Here is a 23,143-nt window from a genome sequence, read left to right as displayed (position 1 = left end):
GCCCCCAACTGCACTCAAACCTGCGATCCTCTTCCTGTGAGGCTGGAGCACTGAACACTAACACTGAACACTGAACACTAAACACTGAACACTAACACTAAACACTAACACTGAACACTAACACTAAAGACTAAACACTGAACACTAACACTAAACACTGAACACTAAACACTGAACACTAACACTAAAGACTAAACACTGAACACTAACACTAAAGACTAAACACTGAACGCTGAACACTACACACTGAACACTAACACTAAAGACTAAACACTGAACACTACACACTGAACACTAACACTAAATACTAAACACTGAACACTAAACACTAAACACTAAACACTGAACACTAACACTAAAGACTAAACACTGAACACTAAACATTGAACACTAAACACTGAACACTAACACTAAACACTGAACACTAACACTAAAGACTAAACACTGAACACTACACACTGAACACTAAACACTACACACTGAACACTAAACACTACACACTGAACACTAAACACTGAACACTAACACTAAACACTGAACACTAACACTAAACACTAACACTAAAGACTAAACACTGAACACTAACACTAAACACTAACACTAAAGACTAAACACTGAACACTAACACTAAACACTGAACACTAACACTAAAGACTAAACACTGAACACTACACACTGAACACTAACACTGAACACTAAACACTACACACTGAACACTAAACACTGAACACTAACACTACACACTGAACACTAAACACTGAACACTAACACTGAACACTAAACACTAACACTAAAGACTAAACACTGAACACTACACACTGAACACTAAACACTGAACACTAAACACTAACACTGAACACTAAACACTGAACACTAACACTAAAGACTAAAGACTAAACACTGAACACTACACACTGAACACTAACACTAAACACTAACACTGAACACTAAACACTGAACACTAACACTAAAGACTAAACACTGAACACTACACACTGAACACTAACACTGAACACTAAACACTGAACACTAACACTAAGGACTAAACACTGAACACTACACACTGAACACTAACACTAAACACTAAAGACTAAACACTGAACACTACACACTGAACACTAACACTAAAGACTAAACACTGAACACTAAACACTAACACTAAACACTGAACACTGAACACTACACACTGAACACTAACACTAAAGACTAAACACTGAACACTACACACTGAACACTACACACTGAACACTAAATACTAAACACTGAACACTAAACACTAAACACTGAACACTAAACACTGAACACTAACACTAAAGACTAAACACTGAACACTAAACACTAAACATTGAACACTAACACTAAACACTGAACACTAAACACTGAACACTAACACTAAAGACTAAACACTGAACACTACACACTACACACTGAACACTAACACTGAACACTAAACACTAACACTGAACACTAAACACTGAACACTAACACTAAAGACTAAACACTGAACACTACACACTGAACACTGACACTAAACACTGAACACTAAACACTGAACACTAACACTAAAGACTAAACACTGAACACTACACACTGAACACTAAACACTAACACTAAACACTGAACACTACACACTGAACACTAACACTAAACACTAACACTAAACACTGAACACTACACACTGAACACTAAACACTAAACACTGAACACGAACACTAAAGACTAAACACTGAACACTAAACACTAAACATTGAACACTAACACTAAACACTAAACACTAACACTAAACACTGAACACTGAACACTAAACACTAAACACTGAACACTAAAGACTAAACACTGAACACTACACACTGAACACTAACACTAAACACTGAACACTGAACACTAAACACTAAACACTGAACACTGAACACTGAACACTGAACACTGAACACTAAACACTAAACACTAAACACTAAACACTGAACACTGAACACTGAACACTGAACACTAAACACTAAACACTAAACACTAAACACTAAACACTAAACACTAAACACTAAACACTAAACACTAAACACTAAACACTAAACACTAAACACTAAACACTAAACACTAAACACTGAACACTGAACACTGAACACTGAACACTGAACACTGAACAGCACAGCCCTGGAATTCACATCTGCCTCGGCTCTTGTTTTAGGTTCAGTTTCCTAAAGCCGTCATGAGTTGCTTTCCCTGTGTTTCTACTTACATGCCCCCCCCCCCCCCCCCCCCCCCCCCGGTGCTCCATTATGTTTCTGCTCCCTCTGTTATGGTCATTGTACCCTCTCTCTCTCTCTCTCTCTCTCTCTCTCTCTCTCTCTCTCTCTCTCTCTCTCTCTCTCTCTCTCTCTCTCTCTCTCTCTCTCTCTCTCTCTCGTTTCATGTCTCTTGTCTTTCATGTTGTGAGCGACGTCTCTGTTCATGTGACATGTGTGTGGAGCTCTTGTCACGTTCACGTTCTCTCCCTTCATTTCCTGTGTCTTATGAATCTGCCTTCATACCCTCCTCTTTGTCTCCATTTAGAGCAATCAGCAGTTTCTAGTCCCCCCCCTCGCCCCCCCCCCCCCCCCCCCCCATGGACTTGTGCTGTGCCTGTCTGCTGGTCTGTGTTTTGACCCTGTCCCCACCTGACCTGCTTTTGGATTGTGAGAATAGATATGGTCTCTTCTGAGCTCCTCCTGTTTGTTAGTCGTGTACTGAATCCCCAGTTCTGGTGTCATTACATTGTCCAGAGCCGCGGGTTGGATGATTGATATTCTGGATATTGGGTGTCATTTTATTGGCAGGTTGCTTTCATGTGTCGTTTCTCAACGTTATGCACGACAGATGTACTGTATAGTCCCTTAATCTGGAAGCACAACACATCAACTAACATGGATTTCCCGGGGACTTATCCCAACCCCAATCATTACCTCTCTGACAAAGCCTGCTCTCTGAAATGTAAGGACCAGACTTACTAATGACAAGCCTGGCTTCTTTTTTTATATATATATATACTCCAAAGAGCAATGTCTGTGAACAAAAGTATGAGTAATACAAGGACACACACACACACACACACACACACACACACACACACACACACACACACACACACAGAGGCAGCCGCATGAGTTACTGTGTGAGGCTCATTAGTCTGTGAAGTTCAGTAGATCTCTCTCTCCCTCTCTCTCTCTCTCTCTCTCTCTCTCTCCCTGTCTATCTCTCTCCCTCCCTCTCTCTCTCTCTCTCTCTCTCGCTCTCTCTCTCTCTCTCCCTCTCTCTCTTCCTCTCCCCCCTCTCTCTCCCTCCCCCTCACTTTCTCTCTCTCTCCTTCCTCCCTCTCTCCCTCTCTCACTCCACCCCCCCTCTCTCTCCCACCCCCTATCTCTCTCGCTCTCGCTCTCTCTCTCCCCCCTCTCTCTCTCTCCCTCCACCGGCCCTCTCTCCCTCTCTCTCTCCCTCTCCCCCTCTCTCCCTCTCTCTCTCCCTCTCCCCCTCTCTCCCTCTCTCTCTCCCTCCACCGGCCCTCTCTCCCTCTCTCTCTCCCTCTCTCCCTCTCTCTCTCCCTCTCCCCCTCTCTCTCTCCCTCCACCGGCCCTCTCTCCCTCTCTCTCTCTCCTCTCCCCCTCTCTCCCTCTCTCTCTCCCTCCACCGGCCCTCTCTCCCTCTCTCTCTCCCTCTCCCCCCTCTCTCTCTCCCTCCACCGGCTCTCTCTCCCTCTCTCTCTCCCTCTCTCTCTCCCTCTCCCCCTCTCTCCCTCCCGCTCACACTCTCTCTCTCTCTCTCTCTCTCTCTCTCTCTCTCCCCTCCACCCCCCCCCTCTCTCTCTCTCTCTCTCTCTCTCTCTCTCTCTCTCTCTCTCTCTCTCTCTCCCTCTCCCCTCCACCCCCCCCCCCCTCTCTCTCTCTCTGACGCACTCACACATCACTGTCTCTACGACTCTCCATCATTGCAGCCGCTTCCTGCTGCACCAACACAGATGTCGCGCATGAAGCATCAGCATCCACAGTCTGGTACCATAGCAACAGAGATCAACCAATGGGGGACTCTTCGGGACACGACGAGCCTTGGGTCAATAGCATTCTGGCCTCGGTGCTATTACGCGGTCTGGTGCAAACAGACAAGATGTTTATTGGTATTTTTATACGCTGGCCTACTTTTATTTGGTAAGTGTTTTGAAACAGTGTTCTTTTTATTCCACATGAATCGTCTTCTGCTATAATCTGAGAATATTAATAGATCATGTGAGCAAATCAAATCAAACTCTGAGAAATACATGTATACCTGTCCTGCAAATGTCTGATGCTGGGTTTGTTCCACGTGTCTATTATGGGCTATATTGTTATTATTATTTCGGACCACCACGTTCAGGTCCACACCGTGACGCGGCTGGCTCATTCGTGATGCACGTGCCTCTGCGTCACGGCCGGTGCGCGACGGAACCGGGCCATCCGAGGACAACCGAGCCAGGAGCCAGACAGTACACACACACACACACACACACACACACACACACACACACACACACACACACACACACACACACACACACACACACACACACACACACACACACACACACACGATGCGCTCAAATCCTCCAGATTAAATATAACCCGTGTCAGCATGAGAGGGAAAAAAACCAAGACAATCAAACAGCTTCTCTCACGTGTCTCAGACTAAATAAGGTGAACATGTAAAAACTGTACACAGCTTCCAAGAACTGTTACAGTCCACTGAGGTGACATGTACTCAGCTGTCCGCATAGTGGCAGTATTAGATACACAACTTGGGGCTGAAGAGAAGAAGCCGGGAATGAGAAAGATCAAGCTCACAAACACAAACAAGAGAAGACCCGGACGTACGGCTTGGTGTGAGTTTAAAAATAAATCGCTCATAAAATATAATAATAACTTGAAGGGAATCCCCGTCCTATCTCATGCAAGTACCAAAGTGGTAGAAAAATGCACCAAGAAAACACAATCATACATTTTCTCATTTAACTCTGTACTTTTAATGTGCGTCACTAATGGACATGTGAACCCAACAATCGAGACGCAAGTAAAGTAAAAACCACACAACTGAAATATCACTGTATTCTAACATGTTCATTGTGCGCTTGGGTGTCCTGAAAGGCACTGATAAAAAAAAAAAAAATCCAAAAGTCTGTCTGTCCGTCCGTCCGTCCGTCCGTCCAGCAGTGGTAGTTCGTTCCTCGCTGAGCTTCCGTTTGGACCTCGGTAACTCCCGTTGACCTCCAGCTCACCGGAGGCCACAAGCAGGAGCATGGAGATGAAGTATCTCAGAGAGGTATATCGCTTAATCCTGTTCAGGGTCGCGGGGCGCTGGAGCCAATCCCAGTTTACTATTGGGCGAGAGCAGGATACACCCTGGACAGGTTCCCATCAGTCCATTACAGGACACACACACAGAGACAGACAACCACACACACTCACAATTACACCTATGGACAATTTAGGGCTTATTAAACTAAGAACAAGCTCAGAGGGGACAGAACCGTTGCAGTCATTGTCCCAAACTGTCTACCAGACAAGCCTCTTCCCTGACTGTTCACAAAACACATTATTATAGCCACCTGGTCTCTTTGGCCTTCGTGAGCTGCTGACATTTGACTCTACATGGTTCAACTCATCTTTTCATGTATTTTAAACTACTCTTGTTTTATCCATTTATATATTTTAACTGTTGTTTTATTTGTATCTCTGTATCTTTGATTTATCTTATAATGTATGAATTGTGCACTGAGCATTTTTACATCTTATTTATTCTGTTGTAAAGCACTTTGGTAATTTAAAGTGCTGAATAAATATGGTTGCTTCCTTGCAGTTATTATTAATGCAGTTTGTACTGAAAGGTGTGTCCTGCCTGGGGCTTCAGATGGTCTAGAAATGCCTCTGGGTTGAATAAAAACACTACATTTTAAATATAAATCTGTAATTCATTTTAGGAGAATCAAATAATCAAAGTATTGTATGATGACCTAGAATTAGGTGAATGACTCATCGAGTTATGTAATGTTTCCAATTCAACAGATCACGTTTCCACAACTTGGTTTTATTTTGAAAGTGTGCGCCCGGATGTGTGGTTCGTGTCTTTCCGCGAACTGACGCTCGGTGCTAGACGAGAGGAGAAAGCAAAGGGGGGGAAAGGCGGCTGAAATGGAGAGCGGAGGGACTGTGAGGGTGAAGCTAAATGTTGGAGAGACATGGCAGAATAGAGAGGACCTGTGTTGACGGACAGGAGTGACCAGGCGGACTCGGGGCAGCGGCTGTCTGGAGGATCTTCACCTCGCTTCTCTCTCTCTCTCTTTGGTCTTACCTCGTTTAACCTAATCAGTGTGCACACACACACACACACACACACACACACACACACACACACACACACACCGCCTGAGCCGAGCAGGAGCTGCAGAGGGAAGTCTGGGGCTTAACAACGGGATCCAAGGTAATGACAGAATAAGAAAAACAGACTAAACACAAGTGACTTCTTCTCTCAGCTTTCTGTTGACAGACGCGCCCGCCGCCGCGTGAAGCTCCGCGTGCAGACAGCCCCGGTCGTTTGTTTGTCTGCTCGGGTTCCTCTCGCTCCTCTTCCAGCTTTGTTGGCGAGAGCTGGTGGGGAACAGTCACTTCCAGCGCCCCGTGTGTGTGTGTTGGCCTGAGATGACCCGGGGTGGCCGAGCTTCCGTGGCGCAGAGACACGAAGCGCCGCCGAGGTCTTCCTCCATAAAGAGCTAACCGTGTTAGCTAGCCGGGGCTGAAGAGACACATGGGGCTGGGTTACCCGCTGTTACCCCTCGCTGTTACCCGCTGTTACCCCTCGGTGCTACCCCTCGGTGCTACCTCTCAGTGTTACCCGCTGTTACCCCTCGGTGTTACCCGGTGCCTTACCGCTCGGTGTTATCGTTCGGTATTACCCAATGTTACCCCTCGGTATTACCCGGTGTAACCTCTGGGTGTTACCCGGTGTTACCTCTGGGTTACCCCTCGGTGTTACCCCTCGGTGTTACTCCTCGGTGTTACCCCTCCCCTCGGTGTAACCTCCCCTGGCTGACAGGGAGTCTGTCCCGACATGCCTTCGCACTCTAAGCGTCACATGTTGCCGCTTTTATATCAGTTCTCACGTTTTGATTCATGAAAGAACATTTATTGAATTACTTTTTTTTTTTTTTTTTTTTTTTTACTTTACTTTTTTTTTAAGCGGTGACACGGACACTCAAGAAGTGTAGAAAACAACCTTCATTAGAGTTCTTATGCTGGTCGGACTGGTCTGATGTGGTCTACTAGTCTGGTGACACTTTACTGGTGGTCCATTATGTTAACTGCTGTTGGTCTGTATTGGTATGAAACGCATGTGTACTGGTCTATATTGGTCTGTACTTTTCTATATTGGTCTGTACTGGTCTATATTGGACTGCTGTTGGTCTGTATTGGTATGAAACGCATGTGTACTGGTCTATATTGGTCTGTACTTTTCTATATTGGTCTGTACTGGTCTATATTGGACTGCTGTTGGTCTGTATTGGTATGAAACGCATGTGTACTGGTCTATATTGGTCTGTACTGGTCTATATTGGTCTGTACTGGTCTATATTGGACTGCTGTTGGTCTGTATTGGTATGAAACGATGTGTACTGGTCTATATTGGTCTGTACTGGTCTATATTGGACTGCTGTTGGTCTGTATTGTATGAAACGGATATATACTGATCTGTACTGGTCTATATTGGTCTGGCATTGGCCAATATTGGTCTGAAAGTAGTTTTCACTGGTCTGGTGATGGTCTATATTAGTTTACTGTCATGAGCTGGTCTATACTGGTATTTAGTGGGTTGAAGCTAGTCTATACTGGTCTGAAGCTGGTCTATACTGGTATGTAGTGGGTTGAAGCTAGTCTATACTGGTCTGAAGCTGGTTTGTACAAGTTTGGCGCTTGTCTATGCTGGTCTGTAAATGGTCTGTTTTGGTCTGAAGCTAGTTGATCCTGGTCTATACTGGTCTGGTGCCGGGTCAGGCTGCATGGTGATGGCAAGATGTTCTAATCCTAAAACACATCACAGTTTAGATTGGGCCTTGTGAGGTTGGATTTAGCTGGTACATGAGCAGCATCAGACCAGTATAGAGAAGTATAGACTAGTATCAGGTCAGGATAGACCAGTATAAACCAGTATAAGAGCAATTTAGAAAAGTAAAGAGTAGTTACACGATGATATATCCTATCCCTTTTTTGTTTTTTTTTCCAGTGGGAGCTTCTCCGATACATCAAGCATGTTTGTAATGAGTAAGATGGAATATAAAATATTTACAACTTTGATGAGTCTAATCCAGTGTTGAGTCATGATGAGTTGAAAGTTATTTTTAACTGCAGCATGAATGAACCAAAACTGAAGAATAAACAAAAAGCCAACGGATAAATGACTCTGTAAAATTTACACTGTCAATTCTATTAATAATTTAACTAGATAGAATCAATCTAAATACAAGAGCACAGGATAATCTGTCCTGAAATGTTATCATGATCAATGAAAATTAAATCTTATAAAACCAGTAGTTTTCATGATACATGTCAAATACTGCATTCAAGTTGTAAGGCTTTTATTTTTATATTATTTGGGAAAATGTGTCTTTTGAAATGCTTTATTTATATATATATATATATATATATATCAGTGTTGGTAAACAACATAAAAAAGTCTCCTGTTCAAGCTTTAGTAATGCTTCTCCTCAAAAAACAAAAACAATATACAGACAGATTGTCCTGTATGATTTAACATAAATGTGTAAATGAATGCGTTGTCCTAAATGCTTCTTTTACCTCTCCCGTTTATTTTGAGAGCGTAGTATTAACAGCACATTACTGGCAGAGAGACTCAAATCAATATTGTCAACGTTTTGTCTATAAAAGTACACTGTAATTATGTTTGGCAGCGTGTACTTTGAAAAGTATTGTATTTTCTACATGCATTTTTAGTGGCCAGCTACCATCAGAGGAGACATAATTGTATGTTTACCCCAATACACCAGACTTTAATCTTTTTGGAGGTAATAAATGTGCAGATAAACGTGTACATGTATTGAATGTTAAATTAAATCCAACATTTTTTTAAAGAGTTCATGTAGCATTCAAATGACTTTTTGTTCATCCTGGTATTGTTAAAATATTTAATATGTTTTCAAATGAGTATACGGAAAATTAGATCACATGGGATTTTTGGGGGGGGAGTAGAATTTGGATCTGTGTGTATCGTTGAGCTGTCGCCCCTCTGTTTCCAGGTAGCTCAGTATGAGTCGAGATGGGTGGATGAAGAAGAGAGCCAATGCCGGCGGAGACAATGGTTGGTCTGAAAGGGTGAGTATCGCTCGTATTATCCTGGAAACTGAGATCCATGGAGCAGATATACACAAAGCAATATTAAGACGGTTAAAAGATGGCATCCAGTTTTGTGCACGAGGTCATATTACTGGGAAAATATAAGCGTTCGGTTCTGATCTCTTTTCTCATAACGGCAAAGTAATAGAAGTAGATCGATAGCGATGTTGAGTGAGGCGTGACTGAGGCTCTTAGTGTTCCTCAAAGCAGCGTGGCGTCCGGAGAATGGTAATTAACTCCCCGTACACAAAGTAAACAAACATTGTGTTACTTGATGGAAACATTATTTTGTGATATGTCGTTTGATGTCTTCTTTTCAAATCGTTGATTTTACTGAAACAGATCATCTCAGAACTGCATCACATTTTACATAAGTAGTGTCGGTTCACCCACAAAGTGGTCTGCAAAATGTACATGAGGCCAGGAGGGAGGGTCACTGTTGGGTCCTTGGTGTGCGTGTCCCAGAGGTCACTGACATTATTGGCTCAGAACTATGAAAAGTTGATTTTATTTCTGTCACTTCTGTTCTTGCTTGTAATGTAAAAGTGTTAAATACAATGATTCCTAAACATCTGGTGAGGTTCTGTTTGGAGACCCCTCAGATTAGCTCTGGGAAAGTCTGCAGACTCTTCGTCTGGTCTCTGTTTTGCCAAACCCTCACAGTGAAGCCAAACACCCGGCTGACATGCCAACTCTCAGGAGCATATAGAAGCGACACAGTTTATAAAATGTCCTATTGTGATCTTGGTTGTCATCTGCAAAGCCCGGGGCTCCCCTCCGACCTCTGGATCTCAAACCGCATGTTAGGATCTACGACTGTAAAAATATGGAACACCAAATTAATACAGATTTTCTTTTCTCATACGATGTTTATTAAAGCCATAATTTGGCAATTATGTTACTGTGATGAAACACTGACATCTAAACATGAGATAATAATGACAATGCTTGACTTCTTGAAGCGTCCTTCTCTCAATGACGTAAGATGAAACCTGCTTAACATTTGTACACTCGCTGCTGTGTGCATTCGCTTTGCAGGAGTGAATCTAAGATTGGCTTTTGATGATATTTCTACACAGAATGATCCCATTGTTTCTGAAATGTACAACTTGTTGTTCATGCAAATTAATTATATGAAGGAAAATGTATAAAGTAGTGTTCAGATACATGTTCTGCACGTCGTCACTGAAGTTCAGGGTCCCCAGGTACTTCACTTTGTAATGTAGTACTTATCAGACCACGTGTCAAACAAATATGTGTTTTCAGATTTTGTTATTTATTTTTTATGTCTGTTAACAGTTTTTAATCATCACTCTATTTGCATGCAGGGTGGCTACATGGCTGCCAAGATCTCGAAGCTGGACGAGCAGTTCAAACTGGATGCCCCCCGAGAAAAGCACAGAGATGGATCCTACACCAACATCTTCACTGGCGTGGCCATTTACGTCAATGGATACACAGGTAGTACTGTGCATATAACACTTGTGTGAGACGGTGTGGTTTGTGGGGTTCCTGTGCCGCCTCCCTATCACAACCCCTTCAGTCACTCTTTCAGACTTAAGAGAAAGCGAGAGGTGCAGAATGGAAATGTTCTCCAGTAATGTCCCAGAGGAGAACCAGAGGAACAACAAGTATTCTGTTGTTTGCTCTCAGCAGCTGGAGGAGTGATTCTACCTCCTCGACTCAGAACTAGAAAACCCTTTTCATGCCATGCATGGAGTTCATATTGATTGTAATTTGCAGATTGTATCAGCAACACAAACATCTTCCCAAAGTAATAAATGCAAAGTCTGTGTGGAAGAAAGAAAATTCTCTCTCGAGTTTGTGATGTTTCAAACGAGAGTCTGTGATTGCTGTAAGATGTTTTCCCCTCCTCAGTTTGGAATCTTTAAAACCTCAGTTATCTTCAGAATAAAATGATTGAGAAAATAAAGTTCCATTGATGTGTCACACGCCGACCACACTTTTTGATGTATAACAACTGATATAATTGTAATTCTGCCTCTGGTGTTCATACATGCCTTTCGTTCAGCGTGTGTTTTTGGATTTTACTGTGCTGAAGGTTTTTTTTCTCACAGTTTTCAATGTTTTTTGCAGACCCGAGTGCAGACGAGCTACGCAGACTGATGATGCTGCACGGCGGTCAGTTTCATGTGTACTACTCGCGCTCCAAGACCACTCACATCATTGCCAATAACCTGCCCAACAACAAAATCCAAGAGCTCAAAGGGGAAAAGGTCACCAGGCCAGAGTGGATCACTGACAGGTGTGTTTAGTGGTCCTGGATCATTTCCATATTCACGATCATCTTGTGCGGTATTCCTGAAAAATATTCCTCCCTTCTTTTTCCAAACAGTATCAAGGCTGGGCGTCTCCTTCCTTACCTCCAGTACCAGCTGTATGCTAAACAGAAGGGGCCGCTCTTCACTGGCCTGACTCTGCGGCAAACCTCGGACATCGCAGGACCGAGCCTTCAGCCAAGCGTCCATCAGAAACTTCATCTGTCGTCGCGCAGCATTCAGCCGTGGAGCCATGAGCAGTCCGCCACCAGCTGCCAGAACAACTCCATCCCTGTCCCCAGCCACAGTCGACCTCAGTCCATCCAGCACAGCGCTGCTGCGGCGCGCTTTGTTAACCCCCAAACAAGTCATTCAGCAAGCAGCCACCTCATTACTGATCCCAGGCACAGAAGCCCTTTACAGCCCCACCCACTGTCCAACCCCAGCTACACAAAGCCCCCACACAAGTCTTCACAACCTGCATCCCCACAGGAAGTGGACTTTAAATTGTGAGTGATATATTTTTTTTCTCCTCCAGTTTATTATTGAAGCATTTCATATGGAATGTTCCATATTACTTCTATTCAAATTAAATATTTTTTCTCTTTCCATCGCAGAAATGGATTACTGCAGACCTCCTTGGATATTAAGAGCCATTCAAAAATGAATGAAATGCAAGAGTGTGGCAAAGAAGATGCTTGTCCTACTAGAGCTTCAAAGGCTATGAAGGCAGCTCCTTTGACCAATGGACACACTCACCTTGTAAATGGTGCCTTAAAGCCAGAGGACCGGTCCGCCGTGAGAGAGAAGCCCTCTGTTGACAGAGACCTGCACAAAGGCAAAGTCAGAAGTTCACAGGATAAACCTCAGAGTCCTCCAATACAGCTCCAGAATCAGATTGACCCCTACGAGTTTCCCCACAGTCCTCCAAAGCAATCAGACACATCCTCTGCTTCTTTGGAGCCATCTGGCTCACAAGCCGCCGATGAGCCTAAACCACCTCCATCCTCCTGCCATGATGCTTCAAAAGTCCCTGAAACCCACCTTCTGTCCAAAAACCCTCAGCCACCCCTTCAGGTTGACACGACTTCTGACAAGAGTCTTCTCTCCACCGCACCTCTCTCACATTCTCCTGTTCGACTGAACGGAAGTCACCATAAAGCCTTTGCATCTGATCCGGACCTCACGACCAGCCACACAGCCACACCTGATCCTCATACCGACAAATCATCATCGTCTTTACAGTCACCCAAGTCTTCAGCACAGCTGCTCGAGCAGACAGGCGGTCTGATCTCAGAGTTCTACTCTCACTCACGTTTGCACCAAATCTCCACATGGAGGACCGGCTTCTCCGAGTACGTCAATGAACTGAACAGCAAACGAAAAGGAGCGGGGAGCACATGCTTTCCTGGGAGAGACAAGCTGAGGAAGTCTTTGGCTCACCGATCTGCAGACAGTCAAGGTAGGAAAGACTTTGACGTAATGATACAGCCGCAGATGACGTTGATTATTGTGGGTTTTCTTGATCCCGGCCCTCAATCAGCAATGACGGATGTTTAAATCCAACAAAGAAATATTTCAGAAGGAATTTGCTCGATTGACTGCAACCAATGCAAAGGAAGATATGGCTTTTGGAGATTGAACTGTAGATTGAGCACCGAGAGGCCATTTTCAGAATACTGCTGAAAATACTCTAAAAATGTGAACTTAAAAAAAAAAGAAGATTTTATTGTTATTAAAATGAGGTTGGCAACTCTGATCTACACATTGCTGATCAAGCTGTGTTACAGATTATGTGGCGCAATTAGCCTTCCATTCGTCTGGTTGGAGAAGGGCATTGGGCAAATATATGAGGGCCTCAGTAAAAGGAAGCAGGCCATTACACACTATTATGTGTTCGTGGTTTTTAATGATTTGCAAAACTCCTCCTAATGTGACATGGTTGTTCTTGCCAGGTACATCCGCTCCAGTCAGTGTTAAGTCTTGTATTCTCCATGTGGACATGGACTGTTTTTTTGTGTCTGTGGGGATCAGACATCGACCAGAGCTTATAGGTAAGGCACTTTTGAACATTTCTTTTCCTCTCCTTGCCACACAAAAGCGCTAACGAATTTTAAAGTCCTTAAAATGAACTGTGCTCCAGGTTGAATACATGGTTTCTTGCAGGGAAGCCCATTGCTGTGACCAGTAACCGAGGACAGGCCAGAGTGCCCGTGAGACCCGGTGCCAACGCTCAAGTGGAGCTGCAGTACTACCAGAGGAAATATACCCATCCTCAACCTGGTGAGATTATCATATTCGCCTACTGTATATTATACATTCTCACTTGAGTGCAACTAAATGAAGCTTTTCTGTCTGAATGCGCCCGTTAGAGAGGGCCGAGGATGAGCTGCACACAACTCCCTCACAGGAGAGTCCGGAGTCCCATACCAACGGGGTAGACCAGGATATTTCTTCTCTCTCTATGGCAGAGATTGCATCCTGCAGTTATGAAGCGAGGTAAGACATGAACACCAAAGATTAATTTACTATTAACCTATACAAACAGGAATGTAAATGTATATTCGTGCCTTGGCAGGCAGGCGGGTGTGAGGAACGGGATGTTTTTTGGCAAAGCAAAGCAGTTGTGCCCCTCACTGCAGTCCGTTCCATATGACTTTGAGGCCTACAAAGAGGTGGCTCTAACCATGTATGAGACTCTGGCTGGGTAAGAGCGACAAAAGAGTCTCTGCTTAACTCGCTTTCCCCCCATTTACCTGCAAAAAAACACAACTTTTCTGATGCTTTCTCTGTGCAGGTACACCCATGACATCGAGGCTCTGAGCTGTGATGAAGTGTTGATAGATGGCTCCACTCTGCTCGCTGAGGTAGGCGGCAGCCCGGAAGATTTGGCCAGCGCAATCCGAGCTGACATCAAGGAGAAAACGGGATGCTGTGCTTCAGTGGGCATGGGTACGTTTGAGTACGCTTCATAAAGTGAAATCCAGTCACTTCATCCTCCTCGCTTCAGCTTATTAAACGGATCTGTTTAGGTTCCAACATCCTTCTGGCTCGTCTGGCGACCCGCAAGGCCAAGCCAAACGGACAGTACTTCCTCAAGTCTGAGGAAGTGGATGATTTTATCAGGGACTTGCCAGTGACCAGTTTACCAGGTAGGTGTACAGCACCACCTGCTGGCTATGGTCAGTACAGTTTACTGCCAAGCAAAGAATATAGAATTAATTGATGTATTTTCTTTTTCTAGGTGTTGGTCCTGTTATGGGTCGGAAGCTGGCGGCTATGAGCGTGAGGTCATGTGTCGACCTCCAGCAAGTGTCCCTGTCTCACTTACAGAAGAAGTTTGGACCTCGTACTGGACAAACCCTGTTCCGCTTCTGCAGAGGTCTCGACGACCGGCCGGTCCGCCACGAGAAGGAGAGGAAATCGGTCTCAGCAGAGATGAACTACAACATTCGCTTCACCAAGGTTGGTTGTTCCCTTACGTCCTCTGTCGTCTGTTCTGTTCCGTCCCGCCTGCTCTTTCCTCCCGTCTGGAATCATATTCTGAGCTTGTTGATCTTCCACTCGACAGGTTGATGAGGCAGAATGTTTCCTCAAGAACTTGTCCATGGAGGTGCAAAAACGTTTGCAAGAGGCAGGACTGCGTGGTCGCAGAGTTACCCTCAAATTTATGGTCCGCAAGGTCGGTGCGCCCCTGGAACCGGCTAAATATGGTGGTCACGGCATCTGTGACAACCTGGCCAGGTGAGAAAGAGACCACATGTCAGAATATACCCATAATGTCCCCTCTGTATTGTTTCTTTGATTACACCTCTTCATCTCTCACTTCCTCTCAGGACCGTGATGCTCACTCAGTCCACCGACAGCGGTCAGCTGATCGCCGCCGCTGTCATCAAGCTTTTCCACGCCATGAAGTTACAGGTTCAAGACCTGAGGGGAGTTGGCATCCAGGTTCAGTGTCTTGAGGGAAATCACTCAAGCCCACAGGGTTCTAAGAACCATCGAACCCGCTCCATCAAACAGATGTTTTATGGTCAAGGATCGAAGGACAAATGTATCATCAGAGGTTTGTTTGGCCTATTTTTAGTTTATCTCTCGTCTGTAAAATTGACTAATTTCAGGTTATACTTGCAGATGTTGAAGACTCGTATCAGGAAAATATTTCCTCGACAAATGCCCCGCCAGCTTCCAACTCTGCACATATATTGTCCCCTGCTGATCCCGTCCCTGGACCCAGCAAACAGCCAGCGTACAGGCAAACTCCGAAAAGCTCCCGGAAGCGTCTCAACCTAAGTATTGAAGTCCCCTCCCCCTCACAGGTATGAATTTAAAAGTCAGTGAAGTAAACCTGACCCATACCTCGTAATTTTGATAATCTAATAATTTATTGTTGTTTGTTTGTTTTTCATTAAAGGTGGATCGATCGGTGCTGGACGCTTTGCCTTCAGACCTGAGAGAACAAGTGGAGCAGTCATGGATGAAAAGAGAAGGGAGACTGAATAACTGCCACTCACCGGCTCCCAACTCTCGCCCGGCCTCCCCTCCTCGCTCTCCTCTCACATCCGTACCTGCACTGTACACGCCACCCGTGGGAATGCTGCTCCTACAGATCCCAAACGAGCTGGACGCTGCAGGAGTATTACTGGAACTACCCAACTTCTCCCAGGTGGGGATGAAACTACTTTCTTTTTTTTTAATCTTTTCCTGACAGGAGGGTTTTGGGGAACATCACCTTTATGGGGGTCTGGGTAACCGTGGTTTAAGTGAAACCTTCCTGCTCCTCCTGTCTGGAGCCATAAGCAACAAAAGCTCATCAAACAAACCCTGTGCTCCTTTGTATTTGGGATTTATGGAAATGTAAACAAACCAAAAGCTGTCAGAGAAAATTGGAACGTTTTCAGTATCAGGCGCTTGTGACTGGTTGGAATCTGAATGCCACTGCCAGCAAAAGTCAAACGTGTAGATTATAATCTTGTGACACTGAAAAGCAGAAAGACTATAATCAGCATTTTTACTGATTTAACTAGTTCAGGGACCCCAGTTCATCTCCGTCATTCTCAACATGATCACACACTCATTTTATACCAACTGATACCTTAAACACACTTTTTAAACACTTTATTCTTACTTTTAGAGCAAAACAAACCGACTTAGAGAAAACTCACTCTTGCACAAGGAGAACGTGCTAAAATGTGCACGGCGAGCCCAACAGCCTCAGGAGGCCTTCTCCCTGAAAGACTGACTGCTACGTCACTGTATGACCTCAAGATGTACAAAACATAAATGTAGTTTACGCTGCTGCAGAAACGGCACTGTAAATTATTTTAGATTAAAAAAACTTTACATGTAAACAAAAACACAAACCCCAGGGGTTTTATTCCCTGCTGTTATTACATGACAAGTACAGGTTAGTATCATGGCCACAGAAAGAAAATGAACCACACATGATCTCTTATTAAAAACCTCTTAATACAATGTAAAGGATTAGATGTTCAGCTTCTCTGCTCTCTGATTGCAGGTTGATCCAGATGTGTTTGCTGCCCTTCCCAAAGAGCTCCAGGAGGAACTGAAGTCTGCATACAGTCGCGTCACCAACATCCAACCTCAGGCGAAAATTAGTAAGTCAACAAGTGAGTTACTTTGAAAGCAGTGATGAGGCGTTGTTGAACATTGTAATCCTTATTTCTAAACCGCCACAGAAATTTGTTTGTTTTTCAATACTGTATTTACAAAGAAATTACAAATGAAAAAAGATTCAAATCTGTCAAAAGGACTAACCTGTGAAACCAATGTTGTATGAATGTTTGGGAATTGTCTTGAGGCCTCTGTCATAAGGCGGAGACATTAACTGCCATTTGTACTCAGATTGTCTGACCGTGTGCTTCGTCTGCAGCGGAGCAGAAAAATCCCCTGCTGCATCTCAAACAGTCTGGGGTTGGTGTTGGCCGGGTAAAGCGGCGCTACAAGAGGAAGAATGCCATCAGTCCCATGAAGAAAGGGGCGTCGCCCCTGAAGAGACGGCTCGCGACTAACAGCCCCGCCAAAACCCTCCCGCTTCCCTTCAAATCCCTGGAGACCGTAAACTCAGTCAAGGCAAGTCCAAACCGTTTCGTTTTCAGTGGCGCTTCGGACTTCAGCTAATCTCTCGACCCATCTTCTTCTATCCAGACGGAAAACGATCCGTCCACATCGGCTTCCAACCAGAACATCCCGGAGCCTGCGACCAACCTGAACCTTCGGCCCTCTCCGGCGCTGGCAGGAGCGTGCGATCTGACCGACATCAAAACACTCCTACGAGAATGGGTCACCACCATGACAGGTGCTTCTTGTGATGCGATGAACACATATTGGTGCACGTAACAAATTCAAAATCTTCACATTGATTTAATTCTATAGCATTTTTGTGTACTTATAGTGTTAGAAGTATTTTTTTTAACCACGTAGTCTAAGAAGTTACTTTATGATTTGCTACTGATTTTGCCCACAATTTGAATTAAAACTTAAATATCCACCATGAGAAAAAAACAAACATTTCTTTATTCATATGGAGAGAATCAAACCTTTTTTTTAAACAAAGTTGATACGACATACATAAAGTGAAAGAGGTTGTTTACAGCGATCAACAACTCAGGACAAATGTCAGGAAGCGCACCTTCTCTCCTTCACCAATGAAGGGGAGAAGTTCTTCCTTCATTTGGAGTAAAATGTACTGAGTCAAGAGTTTCTCTGCTGTTAAATCTACATTTCTGTTGCTAGAAAGTTCAGACTTGTAACAGAAAAGTACTTCTCTGTATCTACATTTGTGCACTGAATAAATTCCCAACGGCATATTTTATACTTTGTTGTGAATCTATTTGAATTAAGCTGAACAGGCAAATTAAAATGAGCGACTTTGCACGTCACTGCGGCTTAAAAGTACTCTTACTTTAGTATTTTTTTTTAGCAACTTTACTTATTCTTTTTCTATTTAACCTACAGTAGGTGGACTGAAGTCCATTTCTTTCTACACAAGTAAAGATAGACACGTTTAAAACAAAGAATTATTACAATACAAAAACTATTTCTACTGTGTAAACTGACCTTTAGAAGTAAAACACAGCAGGCAGTTTACTGTATTCGATCGCCAGCAGCACGTTAAAGATGAGCAGAGAGGTTTTCATTTCACCCCAGGCTTATCAAGATAAATGCACAAAATTGCATATTTCCAATCTTTTATTTTTCTTCTTCTTCCTGCTTCCTGTTAGACCCCATGGAGGAGGACATCCTGCAGGTGGTGAAATACTGCACAGAGCTGATTGAGGATAAAGATCTGGAGAAGCTGGATTTGATTATAAAATATATGAAAAGGTCAGCTTTTTATAATCCGTCATCCTCCCATTTATTTTTTATTTTTTCAAATTGTTGTTTGTTTCCTCACGCCCGGCTGGTCTCTCCTCTGCAGGATCATGCAGCAGTCGGTGGAGTCTGTGTGGAGTATGGCGTTTGACTTCATCTTGGACAACGTGCAGGTGATCGTGCAGCAGGCCTACGGTAGCACTCTGAAGATAGCATGAACACGGAAGGAAGCACTCTTTTTCATAGTGTGTGTGTTTTCTATGGTATCTATGCCTTTTTTTTTTTTTTTTTTGGGAACTTTCGCAAGGCAAATCATGACACTAACGTGGCATTTTTCTTTGTTCTCGTTTGTTCCAACGCTACACCAATCAGGCAGTGTATTCTGTCGCCTCCTGAAAGAGAGAGAGAGCCGTAACAGTATTTGAATAAATTGTGTACAGTACATAATTTTCTATACTCTAAAATAGTTTTTTTTTAAATTTCTTTTATATCTGCTCGTCAAAACTGAAAACGGTCATAATCGTAGCAGGGTTGTTTTTTTTTAATCATTTCTTTTTTTGCACAAGAACCATTTTCAATATGTTTGTCAGATTTGATCAGAGGATATCTTGGTTTACTACCTTAACACACCCATTCTAGCTCAGAGATCTAACAACTATTGGCTTTCCTCAATTGTTCAATGTTTACGCGGTGCCACGAATAAATGACACGTCATCACGCTCAAACGGAAAGCATTTTTACAATCTGTTAGTCTTGTAGCACTTTTCTTATGACATATGTACGATAATCTCGAAAAAAAAGGCATTTGTACTTTTTTTTGGTTACAATTTATTTGGTGCTTGACACACCACTCGCACTTACCTGTGAAGTATTTAAAACTACTGACTGCAGTAGTTTTTGACTTTTTCAACAAAAAAAAAAAAAAAAGAAGTGCCAAACTCTGTTATTGTGTAAATAATGTTTTTAAATATTCTTGTTAAGAGTTTAAAAAAAAAAAAAAAAAAGTCTGTATGAGGAAATACCTCCTGTACTGTTTACCTGTAGTGAATTCTTAGTAACTGTCTATAAATTGTAATTCTTTCCGCTCTTAAATCATCTCGACATGAAAATACAAATCTGGCCAAAGTACTTCACAAGAGGTGAACTGTTGATTCTCAGTAGCACTCTGATGTACGTGGACATTGACAGGGGTTATGGCAGTCAATACGTAGCCTATGCATTTCCTCTTCTTTTTTTTTTTCTCCCCCCCCCTTATCAAACGAGATGTCACTTCAACATAACGTCAGCTTTCATGAAGAATTTGGATCTGGACTAAAATCACGCGTGTGATGGTTGAAGTAATACTGGATAGGCGCAGGATCAAGTGGTCATTCTGTGAAGTTCATGACTGGTTCATCGCAACCGACTCGATGTGCGTGCGGCAGAGATGTTTTTTAGGAATCTCCCTATATGCAAACCAAATCAATCTCGCATCTTTTTAAACCTGTTGGAAATGAATGTAATTCAGAATGTGTGAGTGTCCGGCTCACTTTTCAAGAGGTTGCTTCTCTTCACTTGTCAAATATGGCCAGACGTTAAAATTGGCCAGTCTCGTCTTCTCTAAGCTGGCTTGTGCCTGAGGACCTCAAGCTGTGAACTTGTTTGTACGTTTTTTCTAAATCTTGGTAATAAACTGTCAACTGATAAGTTCTGTCTGTCTTCTTTAATTGTGGCTGAGATCATTTCATTGCATCAACATAACAGTGGAATAAGGAAACAATCTGACTTTTTTTGGAAAGGATGAATATTCAGTTTACTTTTACACCTCGTCCTAGATTTGAGGGCTGTTTTTGAGGTACATCCTGTACTTTTTAGTTGTTTCTTGATAAGAGAATGTAATGGATTTCACTTTTATAGCATTTTTCCACCACTTGAGCAGTCCATAAAGCGCTTTATATTTATCACATTCACAAACCAATGTAGGCGGCTGCACTCAATCCATCCACTGGGAGCCATTAGGGCTTCAGTGTCTTGGAAATTACACAGATAAAACTGAAAATTTCAGTTTTTTTCATGTTTTTACAATACAAGTTTTCATCTTGATTAGGCACGTTTTGTGCACAGAACGTCCAGACTCAAATTGGGAGACATCCTCAATGCAAGCTGAGTGTACTACCCACTACAGCGCTGTTGCCCCTCTGGGATTACAATCAGAGGACAGTGGCGTTCTGCTTTTCTTAACGCGTCGAGCTGACGCTGCCTTTTTGGAGGGAGGTTTATTCTCCAACATGACTCGGGTATCTTTAAAAAAAATAACTGGCCATCATCGTCACAACTGGATTTTGTCTCATTCTATTAATCCAACATGTTTCCAACAAAGCTATGAATACAATACTTCATACAAATGAACTGTAACTCGGGTTTTACTCCTAACTGTCCTGTTTTAACCTCCAATACAAAACACATTTTTACTCTCAAGATCCTTAATTCTATTTGAACAATGTGAAATGCATTGGAATCACTAAAACTATTAACTCTTTCACGTCTAGTTTATTATATACAATAATTACAGTAGAAAACGAATTGACCTGACATAAGGTGCAGCATAAAGCAGTTCTTCTTTTGGCTTTAACAGCAGCTGGCATCCATTAAGTCGCATTACCGCCACCTGCTGGTTGTAACTAGTCTATACTATTCCCACTGCTCTATATTTTCCCTTTGCCTTTAGAAACCCATTAAAACATCTTCTGCCCCTTTCCTCTTCCTTCCCGCCCCCCAGTTTAAACGTCTCAGTTACTTTGCATTACTTCCCACTGCTCCATCTATTCAACTCAGCTGGCATTAGCAGTAGTTACCAGACCGTCTTAAGTGTTGTTTCCTCACAAATCTCCTACCAATCGTTTCGATCAAGGTGCCGCGTCGTCTTTTTCGTCTTGACGGGTAATCAACCAAAAGCCGTTTCTCACGTTCTCACTTGAAATGTAACACATTCCTGGAATTGAATGCACTCGGTTTCACTGACTGAATATATTTCCTGGTCCGCACCGGGTGGTGTGGCGTCGTTCTCGTGAGGCCGCGGTGACTTGTCCATTACTGGGTCTGGATTCGGCGTCCTGAACCAGAACTGTGGGGCTTTACGTTCAGCTTCAGAGCAGCTTCCTGTAGAAAGCCGTACGTTGTTGAAGCAGGAGAGACGCTGGCTTGTGTCCCAGGGGGCCGAAAAAGAGAAAAAGTAATCCAAACTGTGTTTTGCTCGTCCAGCGAGCAGAACCTTGGTTTGGTTCTGTGGGTCCACTTAATGCTCTTTTTCCCTCCGATGCAGCAGAGACGTGTCTCTCAGACGTTCGGGTCGGCTGAGCGACAGCTGGAAGAGGGATTCATCCAAGTTTGAATATCGGACACCTGCAGTGTTCGGGTCGGTTCGACCAATGAGTGGCTGGAGGCGAGAAACTCTACATTCACTGCCGAGTTTCTATTGGTTCCAAACCCGAGGGTAGCGGCCCTCCTTTGTTTTTATTTGTCTGCTGGTGCTCTGGGGGAGCTCGAGCTTTCAGTGACGGTGTGGGGGAGTTTAGGCAGAGCCGGTCCGAAGCAAAATCTGATTTTGTGGCCCTCTATTTCTGCCAATAATATTTATTGTTGATCATTCACACACCTACTATAAACTCATTGCTGCTCTGGCAGTTCAGTTTACATTATCCTATTGTTAACCTGACATGTCTTTACTTATGACATGTCATTTATAAAGACACGGGGTGGCCCAGGGAAAAACAAAAATAATACCAATGAATGAATGATGAATGGTGTCCAGGGAACGTAGAACATACAGATATAGGAGCAGTCTGGGACTGAACATTCCAAGTGATAAAGCTTTGGATTTACAGTAAAAGTGTCATCTGGTTGTTTATTTTTGGTCGCAAAAAACTGCAACAGCAATGTGCAAAAATTATTTGTAGTACAAGAACAACAATTAAGTGTAACAACAAATAAAATCACTCAGACATATAAAAATAGTCACAAATTCAAGAATTAAACAGAATTAAAACAAATATCAAGCAAATACTTCAATAATGTTAATGAACAGAGTTACAAGGTAACAAGGTTTAAAAACAAATATAACGTTGGTATTTAAACTGTGTAAATGTAATG

General features: G+C 43.2%; 1 protein-coding gene across 1 annotated transcript; it reads left to right on the top strand.

Annotated features, from left to right (window-relative positions):
• The first annotated feature begins 6,392 nt into the window (after nt 1–6,392).
• On the top strand, nt 6,393–20,699 carry rev1 (REV1 DNA directed polymerase). Its single transcript, XM_080478281.1, has 22 exons — nt 6,393–6,477; nt 9,305–9,380; nt 10,730–10,862; nt 11,499–11,667; nt 11,758–12,189; nt 12,298–13,142; nt 13,636–13,734; nt 13,847–13,963; nt 14,053–14,179; nt 14,259–14,387; nt 14,478–14,632; nt 14,713–14,832; nt 14,925–15,145; nt 15,252–15,424; nt 15,517–15,746; nt 15,815–15,999; nt 16,095–16,346; nt 17,199–17,298; nt 17,574–17,773; nt 17,849–17,999; nt 18,925–19,027; nt 19,122–20,699. Exons 2-22 carry the CDS (start codon nt 9,315–9,317, stop codon nt 19,231–19,233), a joined length of 4,119 nt encoding a protein of 1,372 aa, XP_080334407.1. The 5' UTR covers nt 6,393–6,477; nt 9,305–9,314; the 3' UTR covers nt 19,234–20,699.
• Nucleotides 20,700–23,143: the final 2,444 nt, after the last annotated feature.

Source organism: Lipophrys pholis (assembly GCF_963383615.2).
Source record: "Lipophrys pholis genome assembly, chromosome: 13".
Taxonomy (NCBI): domain Eukaryota; kingdom Metazoa; phylum Chordata; class Actinopteri; order Blenniiformes; family Blenniidae; genus Lipophrys; species Lipophrys pholis.
The sequence above is the reverse complement of the archived record's forward strand: the minus strand, read 5'-3'. Positions and strand labels throughout refer to the sequence as shown.